General features: G+C 41.0%; 1 protein-coding gene across 4 annotated transcripts in view; it reads left to right on the top strand.

The window, feature by feature from the left end:
• RMDN3 (regulator of microtubule dynamics 3) overlaps positions 1 to 19457 on the top strand; it is an 86557-nt gene extending 67100 nt beyond the window's left edge. For all 4 annotated transcript variants that reach the window (XM_075927105.2, XM_014576311.4, XM_006128672.5 and 1 more), the window contains 5 exons: positions 2289 to 2366; positions 5982 to 6080; positions 7732 to 7785; positions 10823 to 10903; positions 14066 to 19457. In XM_075927105.2, coding sequence (XP_075783220.2) covers positions 2289 to 2366; positions 5982 to 6080; positions 7732 to 7785; positions 10823 to 10903; positions 14066 to 14119 — 366 coding nt within the window. In that variant the 3' untranslated portion in view covers positions 14120 to 19457. The remainder of the gene's footprint in view (positions 1 to 2288; positions 2367 to 5981; positions 6081 to 7731; positions 7786 to 10822; positions 10904 to 14065) is intronic.
• Positions 19458 to 21551: the final 2094 nt, after the last annotated feature.

The following is a 21551-nucleotide window of genomic DNA, read 5'->3' as shown; positions in this document are numbered from 1 at the left end:
TCTGACATTCCCCTTCTCCTGCCCCTGCTCTGGGAGCAGGGGAGTAGACCGGACCTGCCATGGACAGGGGTTGTTCTCATTAGCTGGCTGAAGCAGTCCCTGCCTGTATTGGGGGCCTCCCAGGACTGGAGCTGTGCCCTGCCTGGGGCAGGTGGGAAGCTGCTCCAGACCCTAGGGTTAACTGAAACCAGTAAGCATTACCCATTAGCGCATTAACCTATTAACCATTCACATCCCTATTGGGGACCAATTGGTTAAGCATCAGTTCTGCAGAAAAGGGGGATTACATGGATTACTGCCAGTGAGTATGGGCTAGCCCTGTGCCTGGTCCCCACAAATTCCCTGTATCTGTTGCTTGGGGAGCTCACTGGGAGGCAGCAGGAAGTGAAGTTACATAGCTGGAAACAGGCTGAGTGAAGTGGGCTGGTTGCTCTGCTTCCTGCCGCTGTGGCTAATTCCTCAGGCCGCCTTCGGAGCCATGGGGTCCCCCACACTTGACCCTAACAGAACCTTAGCAAACAAAAAAAGAAAACCTTTTGCTGGTGGCATCTGACTTAGATGATGAAACTGAACATGCATTGGTCAGGACTGTTTTGAATCCTTATCTAGCAGTACCCTTCACCAGCATGGGATATGTCTGATGAAATAGCGATTGAAGCATAAATGGACATGCAAATCTTCAGCACATCTGGCATGTAAATGTTTTACAATGCTGGCTACAACAGTGCCATGAAAACACTTGTTTTCGCTTTTAGATGACATTGTGGATAAGAGGGGCAGGCAGCTTGTTTACATTTGCAGAAAATAAACTTTTGTGTAAGTGGACGTAGAATTAGGACTGAGTGAATTTGTAGGCTGAAACGTTTTGCATTGTTGTATTTTCTAATGCAGTTATTTTTTTGTAAATCTACATGTATAAGTTCAACTTTCGTGATAGAGATTGCACTGCAGTAATTGTAATGAGGGAATTGAAAAATGCTAGTTTTTAAATGCAAATATTTGTAGTAAAAAATAAAGTGAGAACTGTACACTTCATATTCTGTTGTAATGGAAATAAAAATATTGGAAAAGTAGAAAACATCCAAAATATTTAAATAAATGGTATTCTATTATTTAACTTGGCAAATAATCATATGATTAATGATTAAAGTGCTACATAGTCCTGTTTTTTGTTTCAGCTACACCATACTAACACGGCTACATTTCTATCGTGATTAATCACATGATTAATTTTTTTTAATCACTTGATAGACCTACTTAAATACAGATTGAACTCTGATCCAGCAGCACCCAGGGTCTGGCATGATTTCAGTTAGATGTGTGTCCACCTATCATGAGTGTGACCAAGTTTCCCTTGGTCCCGTGAAGTTTGTTTATAGTGATTGGTCCTAGCTCTCAGTATTCTGTGTTTAGTTCTCATTTATCTAAGTGTCTTCTAAGAGCCTAATAATTAGCGGAAGTGTTGGTAATGCTGTTAGGCAATATTGACCTGCCATGGTTCAGCAAATTCTCTGGTTTGGTGCTGGACTAGAGAGGTTCAACTGTTAGAACTTTTCTCGCCATGATTTTTATACTGCAATGGCACTTGTATCACTAGCCTTTTCCCCCATAATAAATCTGTTTATGGACTACGCGGATAGAGTTGCCAGGTGCCCGGTTTTGAACTGGACAGTCTGATATTTGAGCTTTCTGTTCAGGAAACAAATTGAGAAAATGCCAGACGTATAAATGTCTGGTATTTTCTAATTAAGTTTTATTATTATCATGAGTATCAGTACGTAGTTGCGTACTGCCTGGCTGGTAGACACGCTCACGCTGCATGAGCGTGCCTACCAGCCAGGCAGTACGCAACTACGCAGAAGAGAGGAGGGGGTGGGGCCGGGGCAGGATGGAATCCCTAGGTCTGGACTCGCCTGTGCCCCCCGCCGGGACCAGCACCCCGGGATGTATGTGTGCCAGGGCCAACCCTGCTTCCCCAACCCCCTCCCAGCCAGCCCTGCTTCCCTCTGGCCAGTTCCACCCCCTGACTCCCTCCCAGCCAGCCCTGCTCCCTCCAACCCCCTCCCGGCCAGCCCTGCTTCCTGCCAGCCGTTCTTCCCTGCTTCCCATCTTCCCTTGCCAGCACCGCTCCCCCTGACCTCCTCCCGGCCAGCCCTGTTCCCCTCCCAACCAGTCCCCACCCCCATTTGAGATCGAGTGCGTCCAGTATTTTTTTGCAATCATCTGGTGACCCTATACGCTGATTTTATCCTAAGTTAATTCTATGTCTTGGCTCTGCTTTTCTTTAGGAACATCTTGATAAAGCAATTGCCCTGAAACCAGATGATCCCAAGTCTTACTATCTTCTGGGAAGATGGTGTTACCAGGTAAATAGCTTTCTACCTCGATTTCAGTAAGGCATTTGATACAGTACCACATGGGGAATTATTGGTTAAAATGGAAAAGATGGGGATCAATATGAAAATTGAGAGGTGGATAAGCAACTGGTTAAAGGGGAGACTACAGCGGGTCATACTGAAAAGTGAACTGTCAGGTTGGAGGGAGGTTACTAGCGGAGTTCCTCATGGATCAGTTTTGGGACCAATCTTATTTAATCTTTGTATTACTGACCTAGGCAGCAAAAGTGGGAGTGTGCTGATAAAGTTTGTGGATGACACAAAGTTGGGAGGTATTGCCAATTTAGTAAAGGATTGGGATATCATACAGGAAGATCTAGATGATCTTGTAAATTGGACTAATATCAATAGGATGAAATTTAATAGTGAGAAGTGTAAGGTTATGCATTTAGGGATTAATAACAAGAATTTTAGTTATAAGCTGGGGACACATCAGTTGGAAGTAACGGAAGAGGAGAAGGACCTCGGAGTCCTGGTTGATCGCAGGATGACTATGAGCCGCCAATGTGACATGGCCGTGAAAAAGGCTAATACGGTCTAGGGATGCATTAGGCGAGATATTTCCAGTAGGGATAAGGAGGTGTTAGTGCCGTTATACAAGGCGTTGGTGAGACCTCATTTGGAATACTGTGTGCAGTTCTGGTCTCCCATGTTTAAGGAGGATGAATCCAAACTGGAACAGGTACAAAGAAGGGCCACTAGGATGATCCGAGGAATGGAAAACCTGTCTTATGAAAGGAGACTCAAGGAGCTTGGCTTGTTTACCTTAACCAAAAGAATGCTGAGGGGAGACATGATTGCTCTCTCCAAATATATTAGAGGGATAAATACTGGGGAGGGAGAGGAATTATTTAAGCTCAATATCAATGTGGACACAAGAACAAATGGATATAACGTGGCTACCAGGAAGTTTAGACTTGAAATTAGATGAAGGTTTCTTACCATTAGAGGAGTGAAGTTCTGGAACAGCCTTCCAACAGAAGTAGTGGGGGCAAAAACCTATCTGGCTTCAAGATTAAGCTACATGGATTTATGAAAGGGATGGTTTGATGGGATAACATGATCTTGGCAACTAATTGACCTTTCACTATCAGTGGTAAATAGGCCAATGGTGGGATAATAGGAGTTACTGTAGAGAACTTTTTCCTGGGTGTCTAGTTGGTGAGTCTTGCCCACATGCTCAGCTGATCGCCGTATTTGGGGTCGGGAAGGAATTTTCCTCCAGGGTAGATTGACAGAGGCCCTGGAGGTTTTTCGCCTTCCTCTGTACCATGGGGCACAGATTACATGCTGGAGGATTCTCTGTATCTTGGGGTCTTTAAACCATCATTATCTTCAATATCTGAGGCTTCAATATCTGAGATATAGGTGAGAGGATTGTTCTAGGAGTGGGTGGGTAAGATTCTGTGGCCGGCATTGTGCAGGGGGTCAGACTAGATGATGATGGTGGTCTCTTCTGACCTTAAAGTCTGAGTGACAGCCGCCACTTTTTTTGAAAAAGCCATCCTCTTTTTTGAAAGAGCACCCAGGCAATCTGGATGCTCTTTCAAAAAAAGCCCTGTTTGCATTCAAGAACACCTCTTTTAGAAAGAACTCTTTCGAAAAAAGGAGTTCTTCCTTGTAAAATGAGGTTTACCACTGTCGAAAAAAACGCCACGTTCTTTCAATTTCATTTTGAAAGAAAGTGGTGGCAGTCTAGACGCAAGGGAAGTTTTTTTCGAAAAAAGGCCACTTTTTTTTGGAAAAACCCTGTAGTCCAGACATAGCCAAGATGTTTTCAGAATTGGCAAGTCCTTGTTGTATAGAATTATTGTGGAGAGTTATATGGATGCTAGATGCTTATTTCATGTGGATAACAGGAGTAGGAGAATGAGATTTCATGGAGTATGTATTAGAACTATAGTGTTGCCTGCTTTGCAGAGGGCGTGAAAACTTGTGCTTATCTTCCATGAGGACAGTGTGTGTATGGTAAGGGCATACTTACAGTCTTGTACTCTGGTACAAGACTTAACCCCCTAATTTTTTTCTTTTTGGAAAGGGAGAATCATAATCCTAGAATCATAGAATACTAGGACTGGAAGAGACCTAGAGAGGTCATAGAGTCCAGTCCCCTTCCCTCATAGCAGGGCCAAATACTGTTTAGACCATCTCTGATAGACATTTATCTAACCTACTCTTAAATATCTCCACAGATGGAGATTCCACAACCTCCCTGGGAAATTTATTCCAGTGTTTGACTACCCTGACAGTTAGGAACTTTTTCCTAATGTCCAGCCTAAACCTCCCTTGCTGCAGTTTAAGCCCATTGCTTCTTGTTCTGTCCTCAGAGGCCAAGATGAACAAGTTTTTTCCCTCCTCCTTATGACACCCTTTTAGATACCTGAAAACTGCTATCATGTCCCCCCTCAGTCTTCTCTTTTCTAAACTAAACAAACGCAATTCTTTCAGCCTTCCTTCACAGGTCATGTTCTCTAGACCTTTAATCATTCTTGTTGCTCTTTTCTGGACCCTCTCCAATTTCTCCACATCTTTCTTGAAATGCGGTGCCCAGAACTGGACACAATACTCCAACTGAGGCCTAACCAGCGCAGAGTAGAGCAGAAGAATGACTTCTCGTATTTTGCTCACAACACACCTGTTAATGCATCCTAGAATCGTGTTTTTTTTTTTTTTGTTTGTTTTTTTTTTTTTTTTGCAACAGCATCACACTGCTGACTCATATTCAGCTTGTGGTCCACTATAACCCCTAGATCCCTTTCTGCCGTACTCCTTCCTAGACAGTCGCTTCCCATTCTGTATGTATGAAACTGATTGTTCCTTCCTAAGTGGAGCACTTTGCGTTTGTCTTTATTAAACTTCATCTGGTTTACCTCAGATCATTTTGAATTATGACCCTATCCTCCAGAGCAGTCGCAACCTCTCCCAGCTTGGTATCATCTGCAAACTTAATAAGCGTACTTTCTCTGCCAATATTTAAATCGTTGATGAAGATATTGAACAGAGCCGGTCCCAAAACAGACCCCTGTGGAACCCCACTAGTTATATCTTTCCAGCAGGATTGTGAATCGTTAATAACTACTCTGAGTACGGTTATCCAGCCAGTTATGCACCTACCTTATGGTAGCCCCATCTAAGTTGAATTTGCCTAGTTTATTAATAACATGGATCTGCTCTGATGTATAGGTGAGTCTTCAGAAACAGATGTAGTTATAATAAGGATTTTAAACAGACTTTAAACAATCTTGTGTTTTAGCCTTAAAATACAGTTGTGGAAACACATTTTATTCAGCGCCTTATATGTGTCACTGTTAACCAGCCAGAACTGTAAAATGTGATTTACAGCATATGTCGTAGTGGAGACAGTGGGGAAGGAATGCAAGTTCTGCGGATAGATTGATTTGTGTACGTGGGCAGGGTCAGCTGGTGTTAACAAAAAGGCTTTGTATGTGTCTGCTAGGTTGCTGCAGATACTGTAAATTAGACCATGTCTCTCTCTCTACTTTGCATATACTGTGTGAATCCCTTCTGATGCATGCTGGCTACTGACTTCCTTGCTGATAGTTTCATGTTACTGTGTATATGCAGATCTCTAATCTGGGATGGCTTGAAAGAAAGGCTGCTTCTGCTTTATATGAAACACCCCCTACAGCCACTGTCCTTGATGCTCTGCAGAACTTCTTAAAGGTACTAAAATCTGGGGGGTAAGGAAATCATTAAATGTATGGCTCTAATACTTAAATGTTGCTGGAGACTGTATAATATGAACTGGTTAAACATTATCCTGATTTTGACTGTTCTGCTGTGTAGCGCTTTGGAATGCTCTGAAGAAGTATGTTTCAGAAATGCATAAACTGATGATTTTACAGTTTAAAGGTGGAGCTTGCAGGACTGCCTTTTATTAAGGTTGCCCATCTCTTCATATTATGAGATCCTGTTTTTCCTTTGCTTATAACTGTTGGACTGTAACTTTTCAGGCTGAAATTTTTCAAACTGGATGTCTGCCTCAGCAAGAGGCTTTTTTTTTGTCATCCAACTACGGTCTATTAATTTCTGAGGACAAGGCTAGGGAAATGTATTTGCTCATTTTTTAACAAGACCGGCTTTTTTGTGTATGTTAAGCTCTCATAACCCCATGTTTTGGAACAGGGAACTGATATGTGGCAGTGGGTGGCATTGATGTCAGTGATGTATTTTTTTTTGTTTGTTTTTTTTGCGCTATCCGTATAATAATCTGTCCAATTTTATGTTATAAACCTTTGAAAAATCAGTTTTACACCGTCTTAAACTTATAGGATCTTCACAGCTAAAAACTTGAGATTCCACCCCCCACACTGAAGTTGTTTCAGCTTAGGGCTAAGTAGGAATTTTCCTTCAGTTGCAGATCTAAGCTACTGCAGGCTAGGTCAGTTCTAGTTCCAGACCCAAGAACTGAGCAAGACAGACTTTTGTGCTTTCATAGTCATCATTGTTCCTTCCTTGCTCCCCAGTGTAAGCAGCATGGAGGAGGCTGCCTAATTTGAATGAAGAGGGGACAAGGGCTTGAGCTGGTAGAGTAACTGTTACAGTGGTCCCCAACGTGGTGCCCGCAGGTGCCATGGCACCTGCTGGGGCACTTGTGTGCCCGCCGAGTGATAAGGGCCGGCCCAAGCCATTCTTGAGCCCTGGGCGCGCGGCGCATGCGCAGCCCCCGCCCCGGATGCATGCGCGTCGCCGGCCCCGGGTGCGCGGCAGCCCCACAAGGTTGGGGACCACTTCTGGTAGATAGTTTGGAACCATGAGCCTGTGGGATGGAGACTAGAATTGGAGGGTGGCAGGGGAGAAGGAAAAAGTGAATCTAGAAGTTAGGGAGGAGGAAACAGATTTGATGCAGAATCAAAAAAGTGTATTTGATTTTTGTAATATTTAAACACAAGGAGGACAATGTAGGCTTCCACAAGCAATCTTAATTTTGGCATTTCCTAACTTCTGAGTGCATGAATTTGCAACTTTATTGTTCTTTTAAATGTAGTTTTTATGTGTAATACTAGAGTAGGACATAAACATTGCTTATTAAATTTCAGGCACTTTGTGGAAATCCAAGGTCTCAATTATTCCGAATTAAACTAAATTGATATAAAATACTCTAGTAGGTATTGTGCTGATTTTAACTCCATCTGTTTCTAAACAGACAAGTTAAATTGATGCACAAACTGGGTGTAACTCAGGCTCCTGTGTTAGGCAACATTTTTTGTTTGAGTTGTAATAAAATTGGCTCCATGTGAAATCCTAATGAATTCTCTCCCTGCTCTCTTCTTCCCGCCCCCCTGTCCCCCTTCCAAACCTTCTTCCTTTATAGGCTGAAGAGCTGAGTCCAGGATTTTCCAAAGCAGGAAGGGTATACATTGCTAAGGTAACAAGCTGTTTCTTGTGCTAAGGCAGTTAATTTTGTTTGCTTTAGTCCATACCTTTGCACAGCATGGCATATATGTAAAACATTTGGAGGACTGTGGATGATAGATGCTGTAGAAATGCAAAGTGTTGCATATAAATATAGTCACTTACAAGTTAATATGGTGCATTTATTATAGATCTTTCAAGGGGCACCCAGGGTTAATTTTTAACCGATAACATTCAGCATAAAGTAACATTGTTAACTTCTGAGCTGCATAATCTGTTACTTCTCACATTTAAGCTGTGTGGCAAGCAGAGAGGGAAAGAGTGAAAAAGAGTTTGACTCTCTTTTTTGCTAGCACTGATGGCAGTGATTAAACAGATCATGAATGTGTTGTCCTGAAGCAGATGCTGATTGTTATTGTTTTGTGTTGAGGGAAATAATTGTTTTTGACCTTTTTAAATGCTCAAACTGCTGCTTAGTTCCTTTGTTCTCCTGTTGGAGTCAAGGAAATATTTAAAGCCCAAACAGCTTTAGTAACAACTGCCAGAGTGGGTGTAGCAAAGTGTAGCTATATTCATTCTCTGTGAAATCAATGTATTCCCAATTCCCAAAGAATGTAAATTTTAACTGGGTAGCGTGCCTATTTCTCTTCCCAGCCTGGAATTTATTAACATTTAAACTAGGTGAGGAGTTTATTTGACAAGAAAAGCCTATTTTATGAAACCTGGAACGTGATCTTAAACCAGGAAGGTAGTTAATAGGTGCTTAGAGGCCCTTGCATCTCCCATAGTTCTGCCTTTGACATAACCTTGTCTTTGTCTGTGCCTCTGTAGGAATGGAAATGATGTATCCCAATAGATTACTTTTTCCACCCACAAATGCGTATCACCTTCAGTTTCTAAATCCTTTTAGTATTTACTACAGTGAAAGTTGTTGTAGGTATTTTTCCATTTGTTGACACACCCAACCCGTATCTGTGAGAATATTCAAAATCCTTATCTTTCCTGCATGCTCCATTGAAGAATAAAAAAATCACCACCTTACTTTTGCCACACCGTAGAAGGGATTAGCAACTTTTGTACAGTCCTGTAATTAGAAAATGCTATGCTTATTTTATTATACAGCTAACATGTTAAGAGTTATGGTAGAATTTCTCATTTAGGGCTTTCATGTGGTTAAATTGTAACCTTCTGTCACAGATTCACCAGATCTGCACTATGCCCCAGCATATAAAAAGCCTCTTGGAGGAAACTCTTCAGAGTGCCAGAATTTAAGGAGTTTTCACATTTCCTTAAGGATAGGCCCTGCAATCTCTCTGCTTCCTAGATTGAACCTCTGGCTTCCAGCATTTCTGTTTCACGCTATGAGCGCTGTTCGATGAATCCAACTGAGGGCATGTCTACACTGCAAAATGTCAACCTACCACCACCCATTAATTACTGCCATTTTTCATGTCTACACTACCCTCCCTTCTGTCAGCGGTGTGCATCTTCACCAGGAGCACTTCCACCAACTTAGGAAGAGAAGTGGAGGTGGTGGATGGCTGAGACCCTAGGCTGTTGGCTCCTTGTTGATCTCGCTGCCAGGAGCCTGGCTGCAGCTGGACCTTTCAGCTAAGGGTTACCTTCTGCCTCGACTTTTCTGGGGCATGGAGCGAAGCCCCCTCTGCCCCACATCTTGCCCTGGGGTCTGCAGTGACTGTCAGCCCTGCTATCTGTAGCATAGACAAGGCCTGAGGTATACTCCTGGTGCAGATTTGTTCAGTCTTCGGGGATGGATGGATGGATGGATGTGCTTCAGCAAATACTTACAGTGACACCCAAGTAGAGTTTTTAAACAGATTAGGATTTATTAGGCATCTGGAACACAGCATTGGACATCTTTAACGTAGCACAGTGAAAGAAAGATTAAAGCATAGTCCATTCTTGTCAAGCCAGAGCAATTCACCATCCAAGTTGCATTGAACTCCATTTTCAGACTCTTGAAACTTAACTAACTTTTTGTTAACTTTCACTGTTGATCACTTGTAACAACAACCTCTCTAGAGAACCTGGATATCCCACAATTCCAAACTGCCTCCCATGATTCTCTGGGAACTAAAAGTTCAAATGTTCCTATGCAGCTGTCAAAGCCTCAAGCTTTCCTTCATGGCAATTTCTACAAGGCAGTTCAGGGTTATGGGCACAAATATGTAGCACAAGAAAAAATGAAGATTATGGGGCAGTGTAAAAACCCTTTAACTTAACTGAGAACTAAAATCAAAAAGAATTATATATTAATTGTGGTTTTTTTACATATTAAAATTACCCGAAGTGTCTCTAAAATATTGTAAACTGAATTAGAGTACTACAATACTTCTAGGGCTCTATGGCAGAATTTAATTTCAGATTGCTCCTTCAAGTAGAGGTTCCAGAACATGGCTTCTCTTGTAGTCATCATTGGAAGGAGTTGTTCCACTTGCTTAGACAGGGTGAGAGTTCATTTTAAGAAATTTGGGCCTGCTTATGCCAATGGCATAATTGTTTTTAGTGCTTTGGAGGTAGGTGTATGGGGTTTAGAAAGTCTGTTTAATTTTAAGTCAAATTTGAAAATAGGTGTCAACCTGGATTTGGATTTGAGACTCCTTTCTGGGCTGTTGAAGACAAAGGCACTTGATAAAATGACACTCTTACTCTGCAGGTATGGGAGTCCATACTGCACACTGGCTATGTAAGTGACTTCAGGAATAGTGAGAAAAATAGATGCTGTTTTTCCAAATAACAAGCTCAGGGAAATGGTGCTCATGTTGGGGGAGGAATAAGGTACTGTAAAACCACCTATAAAACGAATATTGTTTTGTGTCATAGTATTGTTTATAGCGCTTTGCATGAAGGGGATTTACAGGAAAAATGGCAGAGCCCTGAGATTGCCCAATATATAGGAGTTTAAAAGGTGAAAAGAGCCCTTTCCATTAATTACATGCTGGCTTCTCCGGTCCTAAAGAATTGCTGACGGCCATCTATTTTTCCTGTTTCTTGACACTTCTCACTATTGTTGCTGTTTTTCTTTACAGTGCTACAGAGACGTAGGGAATAATTCTGCAGCTGTTCACTGGATGAATTTGGCTTCAGAGCTGCCAGTTATCACAAATGAGGTAGCAATCTCTGCTCTTTGTCATTGATTCTCAAAAATGTAACAAAAACCCTTTAAAATTTAACTTTAGATCCATATATGGACTTTTCTATTAACTTGATCTCTGGGAGCAGATGAGTGATATTGAATAAATGTTCCATCCCGCTGTGAAATCTGGTAAAATTAGTTATTCGGCATTTTTCTGAGAGAACCAAGTCAGTTAATATAATAGCCAAGTGTTTATGTGGATATCTTGTTTTGCTTAAACCTTCAAAATGTTAAGATTAATTCCCATTAAAATCAGCTTATATCTTACAAACATCTGGGGGCTAGTTACTTATTTTATAGTATCCAACTGGATTTCAGTGGGGTTTGAACAAGTGTATATCTTAGCCTATCTATCAGCTCTTCTTATCTAAGTGTATCATAAACTTTAATCTATGCTAAAACTTCACACCCTGTAGTTCACAAAGTTTTTTACATTGTTCTGTGAATTTTCTGCCAGTAAGAGGTGTGGTGGATTAAGAGTCATGGAGACTGAAATTCACTAAAAGATACAGCAAAGATAGTACGAACTTCCTCATAGCTCAACCCTGATCTGGAGAGTTGGGAGAAAGGTCTCTAAGCTTGTTCCTTTTGTCTTCACCTTCGAAGATGTTCTATCTTATCACTTTATAATTATCCACTCCTTTGCATAGATACTTGCTTTTTCATTGCATGACATTTCAGAATGACACAAGTGATCAAGCACCATAATGAAAGCCATTGAGCAGTTGCTACTGTTTCCAAGTATGGCTGCCCTACTAGCTGTAGCAAATTTTTAAAAATGCAGGAAGAGCAGTTGGCCTAAAAAAAATTTAAAAATTGAAATACAGCTTAGTAACTTTAGGTAAGCTTCCATGACTATTAATATTATGTGACATATAGAATGTTAAATACCTCAGGCACAGGAAGACATCTGTATCTTTTAAATTTAGCATGTGGTGTAGTAGGATATATATATCACACCATTTTTTTTGAAATCAGGTATTTATAACTGTTTCTCAGCCTTCTCTGAAAAATGGACTTTGGGAATAACATGGTGGAGCTCCCTGTTTAATGTTTACCATATGACTCTTTCCAGGTTGCAAGGGTTTTTGTTTTGTTTTTTAATCCCTAGAGCCTGTTGTTCAAATTAGGAATTCAAAAGATGGAGATTTTTTTTCTCTTTATTGTATCGTTATTTATTCCATTTGCAATATCTTGCTGTAATTGTTTTGATGATGCACAAATAGAATAGAATCCATCTTACCTTCCTATAGTCCTGTTGGCTTTGCAGTGCTAACAGCCATAAAAATGTGTTTTTTATTAGTAAAGCAGGCTTTGTCTACACTGCAGGGGTTTTGTGCAAGAAGCTTTTTGCAGAAGATCTCTTCCGCAAAAAGCTTCTTGCACAAAATCACGTCCACACCGCAAACGCGCATCGCAAAAGCGATATGCTTTTGCGCAAGAGAGCGTCCACATTGCATGGACACTCTTGCGCAAGAAAGTTCTGATTGCCATTCACAGAATGGCCATCAGAGCATCTGTGCTTTTTCTGATAGGCTTTTGTTCCACAAGAAACCCCTGTTGAGCATCCACACACACCTTTTCGCACAAGAACTCTTGCACAAAAAGGAGTTATTCATTGTAGAAAGAGGTATACTTACACCACAAAAAGCCCTGTGTTCTGCCATATTACTGTAAATGTTCTTGCGCAAAAATGTGCTTCAGGTGTGGATGCTCTGTGGGATTTTGCGCAAAAACCCTGTAGTATAGACATAGTCGCAGATATGACTGGATACAACAAAAACAGATGTGAGTAACATGTTGCTTTATTTTAAATAATTTTATGATTATAACCACACTTTAAGTATCACTTGAATTGATATGTAGTTAAGACAGCAGATTAAATTGAACTGGTAGACTAATACCCTCTCTTGCACTGGTCTGACAATAAGTTTCTACTGTAACCTGGAGCTGTTGATCATGGAGTGGGTTTTGCTAGTTTATTTTTGTTAGGCCAGAACTGATCAGGAGCCCACCAAATTATTTGAGATGTTTTCTTCATAATTATCAAATTTACAAGTAAACTAATCCAGACAAGACTGCTAGATCTTAATCCTTCATGCTATATAATAAACTCTGATGTATAAGGCAGTATTATAGAAGTATGCAGTTTTGTTACAAGAAGTATTTTAAAATCTGTATTTTAGATGGCATTGCTGTAGCCAGATTATTGTGCTAGAGTTCAGGCTGCAGGTAGACAGGGAGTCTTAATCAACCATCTGCAACATGCCGACTTGACAGTGCTGCCATCTCCAGAGCATTATCCGTTATTGCATGCAGGTACTGAGCTCCTAAATTTTGTCAAAGCAAAAAAAAAACAGGGTATCAAACTGAAGAATTGCAGTATGTGAACAGGAAATCACCAACATATTCAGCCAAATGAGTAGCTTCCTCAGCTCAAACTGGTTTGGAAAAGCTTTTGCCAGAGCTAGGCAGAGACATTTGTTAACTGGAAACAGGAGATTGTTCTAAAAGAATGAGTAGTATATGAGAGGAATCAAATTTTAAAAAAGCTGTGAGGTTTCAAGAAAGAGACAAAATCAAGGACTCATGAGCACTTACTTTCTTTTTTTTTTTTTTTTTTTTAATCTGGCCTAGAGAAAAGAGCAGCATGTCTCGAACAGGAAAATGAGGGTTCAGTAAGGCAGTCCAGATAATATTTATATAGTGACTTCAGTTTTTAATGTAATTGCATGCATTAATTCTCTTCACCTCTGTACGGTAGATAGGAAACTTGAACATGCTAATGAAAAAACAGAGGCAAAAAGATGAAAAGGTTTGGTTCAACAAAGAGTCTGCATGAAAGCCAAGATTAGAACCCCAGAGTTCCTGTTTCACAATTTTTGCTTTCAGAAGTGAAAAAGAAATAAAAAGGAAGACTTCATCATACTATGTGGAGAACCTTAATATAATTTTTTTAAAAAAACTATAAACAGGTGTATCAGATAGGAGGAGGGATATGCGAAGCTTATTTTAAAAAAGTGTAGGATTGGAGAAGAAAATGGATCCAAGTGAGTAACCTTTAATTTTGTAAATGGGCCTGGATTAAACTCACTAGCAATTGTGGTGTTTATCATTTCTTTCTTCACTTTCTCAGGATGAAAAAATCAAGAGAGAGATGGAGGAGCTGCAAGGAATCTCAGAAGAATAAATATTTGAGCCCCAGTCCTCTAACTGTGTGTGGACAGTACAAATTCCAGTCTAAAGGATTTCACAATCCAGATAACTGGATTGGGCTTCATGGGCAAACCACAGTGTTTACAAAGAACAAACCAAACTGCAGTTTCAACAGCACTTCCCTGAGGATTTTAATCTTGGCAGAGACTAAGACTAAACTCTAAATCTGTTCGTCTGCCTGCCTGCTACACCAGATATAGTTCAATGAATCCAGCACTTGACCTTTTTAGTGCAGCAGTGATCAACTTGATTGGATTTTAATTGATTCCGCTAAACTTTTGATTTTCACATTCATTCACCTAAACCTTCCAAGTAATATTTATTATTCAGTTTCCACGGGGAGAGGACATAAATATGTAAAGTTCAAGATGCGATGTGATCCTATTTAATAAAAAGTCACAGGTATGGTCTAGTGTGTCATGGAGGCAGGGAATCAACAGCTACCCTGTGTTTCTCTGAAGGTAGTGACAGCCATTTCTAATAGGCATAACTGAGGGTGTCAATTTTTCCTTCCTGCTGAGCTCTGATTGCTTGTGGCTTTTTCAAAAGAGGTTTCAGCAGTTGAGAATCCAGGGTGGTCATGGCAACCCACTTTCAGTACTAACACTGATAAAATGCGGGCCTGATATTTGCACAGAGGCTCCAACGAGGTACCAGGGTAAAGCCACTGTAGTTGGTGTCTCATTTTACATTGGTTCTAGCTGTCTGCTGTCCTGAAGACAGTGAAACATTCTTATTTTCCATTACACTTATGGCTTGAAGTCGAAAGTGACACTAGATCGTAAGAAAAGACAGTTACTAAGAAACCATAATACCAAAGGCAAGAGTTTTTGTTCAGCCCGCCCTCTCTCCCCCATTTTCTGAAAACATCAGTGATGTCCAGACCCCTTTGCAAATTCATCTGGCTAGTTAGTGGTTTTTAGTCATCAAGGTGAAACCAGCAACACTCATCCGCTTATGCGAGGAGGCTAACATCAAGGACCAATGTCTCATAATAGTCTGTGATAAAATCTTAAACTTGGAACACAAACTGGATTTTCTCCACTCACCAAAAATGCTAATCCTTTAATCGAGATGGACACTTCCAGATTTCTTAATTATGAAACATGGACATCTTCTGCACTCCTCTAAATCTTACCTACCTGATGTAAACAACGAAGTTCAGCAGTTGCAGAGGCTAGCTGTAATCTTTATGAAGTACTTGCTGCAGAAAGAGAGGAACCACATGGCAAAATTGACAGTTCCAAGCAGTGTCTTTCTACCTAATTCTGCCAGTTAATGAATTCAAAGTATAAGCAAAATGACACTTTGAATGGGGGGCGGAGGGAGAATCAAGCTAACCACTAATATTTGTTCCAGAGAGCAGAACATTTTTTTCTTCCTCTTAACGCTTTTCCAGAGGGCAACACAACTTAACCTTGTTCTATGCACAGCAGTTTCACGCAGGATTCTAATTGGACTTCCTCTTACATTTCTAATTTATTTTAGCTAGCAACTATCTGTGTGTGGGCATTAAATACTTTTTTACATATTGTATAATATGTCTGATTTGCTGTAAAACGGGATTACGAAAATATTCATTTAAGTTGATTATGCATCCTGTAATAGAAAATGAGATCTGATTGCCTTTCTTTACCACATAAACATACGTACTAAGGGAACATTTATTTGGGGAGGGGGAGACACTTTGGCTAAGTTTTCTCTAGTCTAGCTTCATCATAGCTTCGATGAGGCCTTTTGCAGTTAGCTTTCCCACGGATCTGAAGTTCTCTTATAAGCTCTCTGAGTCCTTGCCTACTGAGTTGCATTCCCAAGCAGGGGAAATGCTTCCAGCGTCCAGTCCAAGTTGGGAAGGAGGAGGGAGCAGTTTGAGCCCTGCTGTATTTCCCAGGTTCCTCGGGACTCATTTTAAGCCTGGAGAGGAGATATGACACCCTGCAAGTTTCACCTCCTTGTTCTTCAGGTGTCCTTAGGACTTACCCTAGTCAGTTCGCTACGTTGTCCTTTTCATCTTCGCAGCCCCTCTCAGTTCTGCCCTGCCCAGAAACAGCTGGTCTATAGTCCCACAGTAGATGCAGCAGCTCTGGTAGATTGGGGATGCTGCATGCTTGTCTGACGAGATAAGTACCAAGGGAGTTTATCCCAAGTCACAGCTGCAGCACGCTTTGGATTTTATACTGTGGATTTTAGGCTACCCTGTCATCCCAAAAAGGAACAGAGGAGCCAGGAGGAAAGTGCTGCAACAGAGGCTATGGGTGGGTTGCAATACTTGAATAAAAACTGGACTGGGAGGTGGAGAGGCCTTGAGAGGAAAACCACTGATCACTGCTGTCCCCCAAAAACCCTTTTGGTAGATAAAAGGCAGGAGCACTGAAGCTACTGCCCCATGGACAGAATGGCAAATCTCCAAATAGTTAACTGTTTTAACATGCTCTGGAAGAGAAGACTTTAGAATTATTCAGGTTTTGAAGGCATGGACCCACCGAGAATATTTTAGTTAAGATTATATCTACTTGTTTGTAAGTAGATATTAGAATACAGTTACAATTGGAAATTGCCAATTGAGCTAGTTGGTGGCTTTCAGACTTTGGTTCTGGTTATTCCTTTCACATCTGAGTGTGATCCTTATAAATTAAAAACACTTTTTAAATATATTTAATACCATTACAGATGCTTGAGACAAAGTAGGGTTTGGGATGAGGCTGACCATTTGTGGACTTCCATTCCATGTAGTAACTTTGCAGCCCCCTAAACAGTCCCAAAACCCAGTCTGAAAACCCCTGAGCTAGGTGAAATGAGATTGAGCACCTAATTAACTGTCCCTTTCTACTCCCTTAGCATTCATTTTGGATGGATGGTATTTGAATGTTTGAGCAGTTGGCCAAGTCATGCTTCTACTCAAAACTGATGGCAAAACTCTTGTTAAATAGGAGTAGGATTGGGGTGTTTGCAGAGCATTCTTCTTTGTTACATAGAATAGCTCCTCAGGTAACCAAGGAGTAGATCAGTTCCTTGTATGTCCCTGGGATTTGCTATAGTTGATGTGGAGACTTGCACAAATGTGGGGAGCTAAAGGTTAGGCAGGTCCTGGATCGATGTTAATACAAAATCTGAGAATTGTTCCCTTACACACATACCACTAGTTGACAGTTTAATTGGGTCTGTGGAGTACTTGATGGAAGACCTTGGGAAAAAGACATATTGAGTTAAACACCTTCAGCTATGAGAGTTAAAATGTCTTCATTGAATAGGGGTGGGGAAAGGACAGTAATGAGTAAGTTCTTTCCTCTTTTTGACATTGTAATGGGTCTCTAGTTAGATTACTTCAAGTGACAAATGGTGTCTTCTCTTTGCCCCTCCTTTCATCCCTCTAATTCTTGTTTGTGAACATTTACTCTGGGCTTTCTATGTATTTGGCTTCCTGCTTCAGTTGCTTGCATTTTTGTTTGTGTGGGGGCAGAGGAGTTGGGTTTTTTAAGTAGACTTCCATTTGTTTTCTGTAAATAAAGATTTTATAGCCTGGAATTCCATTTTAATTTAACTTACCCACTGTGCAAGTTCCCAGTGAAAAGTTCAGGACTGCCATATTCAGGTGCATGTACAGAGAAGATTTCTAATGAAAGTTTCATTCCTGGCTTAACAATTGAATGGAGACTTGAATTCAACAGACACTGTTTTCTAGTCAGATATGTTCGCTGGCAATTAGTTGATGTGGCTCAAAGAACATGAAGAAATGAGATGGTGAAGTCTGCAGTTCATTTCAAGCTGAAAGGCTCTATTTTTGTTGTTGCCATCCTGACTATTTATGGCAATGATTCTTGGTATACTATACTGGGTATCAAATGATTAAAAAAAATTCTAGCTTTCTGTGTTTATTTCTTGTTGTGAATAAGATAAATCTGATGGAGGAATGCGGTTTCAGGTTTAATGAAAAACATAGTTCTCAAATTATGGTAAACACACTCCTAACAACACTTTGGGATTTTTTATTTTAAGCAATTAAATTTTAAGTCACCTCTTTGGAGGGTATGGGTACACAATAAACCTAAGAGAGTCTGGCAAAGAATGGCTCATGCAGAGAAAGGTGGCAGGAGTCTGTTCCTCCTGTTAGTAAGGAGGATGCACTTAAACAGCCTCAGGTAAACACAAATCTTGTTTGCTTTTGTTTTCTGTTTTTTTTTTTTTTTTTATTTTTTTACCTTTGCACGTGTTTTACTGACCAGATTTGAATGTTACTGTGAATTGCATATACAGGCAGTCCCCGAGTTACACGGATCCGACTTATGGAGACCATGGAGACAGGGAGCAAAGCTGCGGAGCACGCGGGCAATGGACAGCCCAGACGCACCACGGCTGTCCCGCTGCCGGCATCCTCAGAGGCTTTGCTCCCTGTTTCCCTGGTCTGCTGGTCTCCAGCAGACCAGGGAGACACGGAGCAAAGCCGCGGAGGACCCGGGCAGCGGGACCACGGTGTGTCTTGGTCCGCCGCCCGCGTCTCCCTGGTCTGCTGGGGGGGGGGGGGGGGACAGTTAGTACGCCTCCCCCCCCCTCCCCAGCAGACCAGGCTTTTCTCCGGACACCTGTAGTAGAGCAGCTGGGGCGCAGCGGTACCCAGCAGCACCCCAGCTGCTCTGCCCCAGGCGTCCCCAAGTCAGCCGCTGCTGAAACTGACACACGCTGACTACAGGAAGCCCGAGGTAGAGTTGCTCTGCCCCGGGCTTCCTGGAATCAGCCTCTGATCAGTTTCAGCAGCAGCTGACTTGGGGACACCTGGGGTTCTTAAGTTGAATCTGTATGTAAGAACTGGCGTCCAGATTCAGCCTGTTGAAACTGATCAGCGGCTGATTCCAGGAAGCCCGGGGCAGAGCAACTCTGCCTCGGGCTTCCTGTAGTCAGCCGCTGGTCAGTTTCAGCAGCAGCTGAATCTGGATGCCAGTTCCGACTTACATACAGATTCAACTTAAGAACAAGCCTACAGTCCCTATCTTGTACGTAACCCGGGGACTGCCTGTAGTTGACTGCGCTGTAAGCATTCCAGGGCCATAAGTGGCAGGAAATTTGGATAAATTAAGTAAATGTTAATTGAAAGACACTTCATCCTGCTGACTTCTGAAGCCTTTTTCCAAGATTTATTACAGGGATCAGAGATGAGTATTATTTTTCCTGTAACTCATCTTGTGGTGTTTGTATGGCATATCTGTGTGTGGCTAATATATTCTGTTAGGTTATTTCACAGTTATTATTCCAAACTGCTTTTAACTTTACTGAATTATTTTGACTAAAATAAAACATTTCAAATGTCTAAGTAGAAATGTTTCCCTTTAATTAATTGTAGTGTTGGAACCTTCCTCTTTGTAGTAATGATCTAAGTAATTGGGTGAGTCCAGTGACAGACATAAATCTTTCTATTAAAAAAAATTGAAATCACATCATGGATAATGCTGGAAATACTATAATGAACATATGGAAATATAACATGTCAGACTGTTTTGAGGCTAGAGGGTGGGGGAAAATGATTTACACTTGCCGATAGTGTGAGTGTGTATAGACACACACACACACACACACACAGCTGTTCATACTTTCACTAACATCTATACACTTCCTTTAAAATAATGTTGGTGATATACTCAGAACTTGATTTAAAGTGAATTTGTCTTGTTAATCATTTGTACTGTTGGAAATTTGGGTTATGTCAGTCTCTAGCCTCTCTTACCCAAATGATCATCTTCAGAAAGTATGACAAATATTAGATTTAGTTTTAACATTTAAACTCTTTAGAATATTATATTTTATAGCTCTTTTCATTTGAAAGCATTGCAAAATTGAAGCAAACAAATATACCAAGTATACAGAGCAATCACGTCAGCCTTCACTGAAATTCAACTGCCAGGGAGTGCAACACTAGCTGTATAACAGTACAGAGTAATAACATTTTGAGGTGGAAAGCAAGGAACACTGTATGTAAATGAAGCTACAGGAGAAATGTAAGTGTAATGTAATTATCCAAGCCTAAATTTTAGCTATATTCTGGGTCTAATATTCCTCTCTTGGAAGAATGCCATGGAATCCTCATTTATCACAAGTTCTGGGGAAACTGGTTTTGTCTCATTTCAGATGGTGGAACTTTCAAGATCACTGAATTCTTCTTCTAATGTTCTGGGTAAGTTCTGAAGGCAGACTGGACTATGCTAGAAAATAAAGTTGGCTCAGTTATGTCACACATGGACAATTTGAAAATGCATGCTACTGAGTGCCAACTTAAGTCCCTATGTACACAATGTTAGGTCATCTACCAGTTCTGGCAGAGGTGTAGTACCTGTACTTGCCTGTTGGCAAAGGTAGTGACTACACAAGTGCTACTTCTCTTCCCCCATTTCTCAACCGCTCAATGCCTTAGAGTTTCCTCCACAACTAGTTTGTTGGGCATCCCCTGCAATGTTAGTGTCAAGGCTTCAGAGCTTCAAGTCTTGAAACTATTACAGGACTTTTGCAAAATAATGCTGTAATCTTAGGTTAAGAGTTGGAATGAGATTGGACATAGGATTACAGGTACACAACAAATGAACAAATGTATCAATCTTTTTTCTGTCTGATCTTTCCTGTTTCCCCAAAACATCTGTTCCTTGGAATGTCTCTTCCCTCCCACACTTGAGAAATGACGCTGGTCAGCAAAGCATTGCAAAATTGTTCAAATAATTGCCTTTAGCTGTTTTTCCCTGTAGAAAAGAGCTGTAGCCAACATGTTCTACAACAGCATGCTGCAAACTGGCATAGCGAAGGATTTACTGTTGCATACGAACATTCTAGGCCTAAATCCTAGAAGCTGATGGATTTGTTGGCCCCAGAGGTCCTCTTTGTTGTAATAGTGCCAGAGGGGTGCAAAGACAGATGATCCTGAAGGTAGCTAAGTCCTTGTACCTTGATATATTTGAAAAAATATAGGAAGAGACTTTGAGAAATCATCAAGTCCAACCCCCTGTGCTGAGTCAGGACCAAGTAAACCAAGACCCTCCCTTGTCAAGCATTTGCACAGTATTGTATTTGTGACCTTGTATGCTTCTTTACTGATTTTTACTTCTGCATCAAAAAGGCAATTACTCAATAAAAGGTGGTCCATAAGTCTACAATGCCAGCATCACTCAGAATAGATTTAGATATAGAAGTCACAAGCTGGATTGTAAAACCAAAGATTATTGTCCATGGAACTGGGGTAAATGGACGGTACAACTCTGAGCTATGTAATTAGCAGAATGCTAGAAGGCTGCTCTCTGGCACCCATAGTGGCATTTTATTTGCCAGTAGTTCAGACATGTTCAAAAGCTTGGAGTGAAGAGCAGGAGGAAAGTGAGATGTAGGGCTTTTAAAATGCTATGTTTTGATCAGTTATTGAATACTGGGTGGTT

Source organism: Pelodiscus sinensis, chromosome 5 (genome assembly GCF_052426305.1).
Source record: "Pelodiscus sinensis isolate ZL-2025 chromosome 5, ASM5242630v1, whole genome shotgun sequence".
Taxonomy (NCBI): Eukaryota; Metazoa; Chordata; order Testudines; family Trionychidae; genus Pelodiscus; species Pelodiscus sinensis.
The sequence above is the reverse complement of the archived record's forward strand: the minus strand, read 5'-3'. Positions and strand labels throughout refer to the sequence as shown.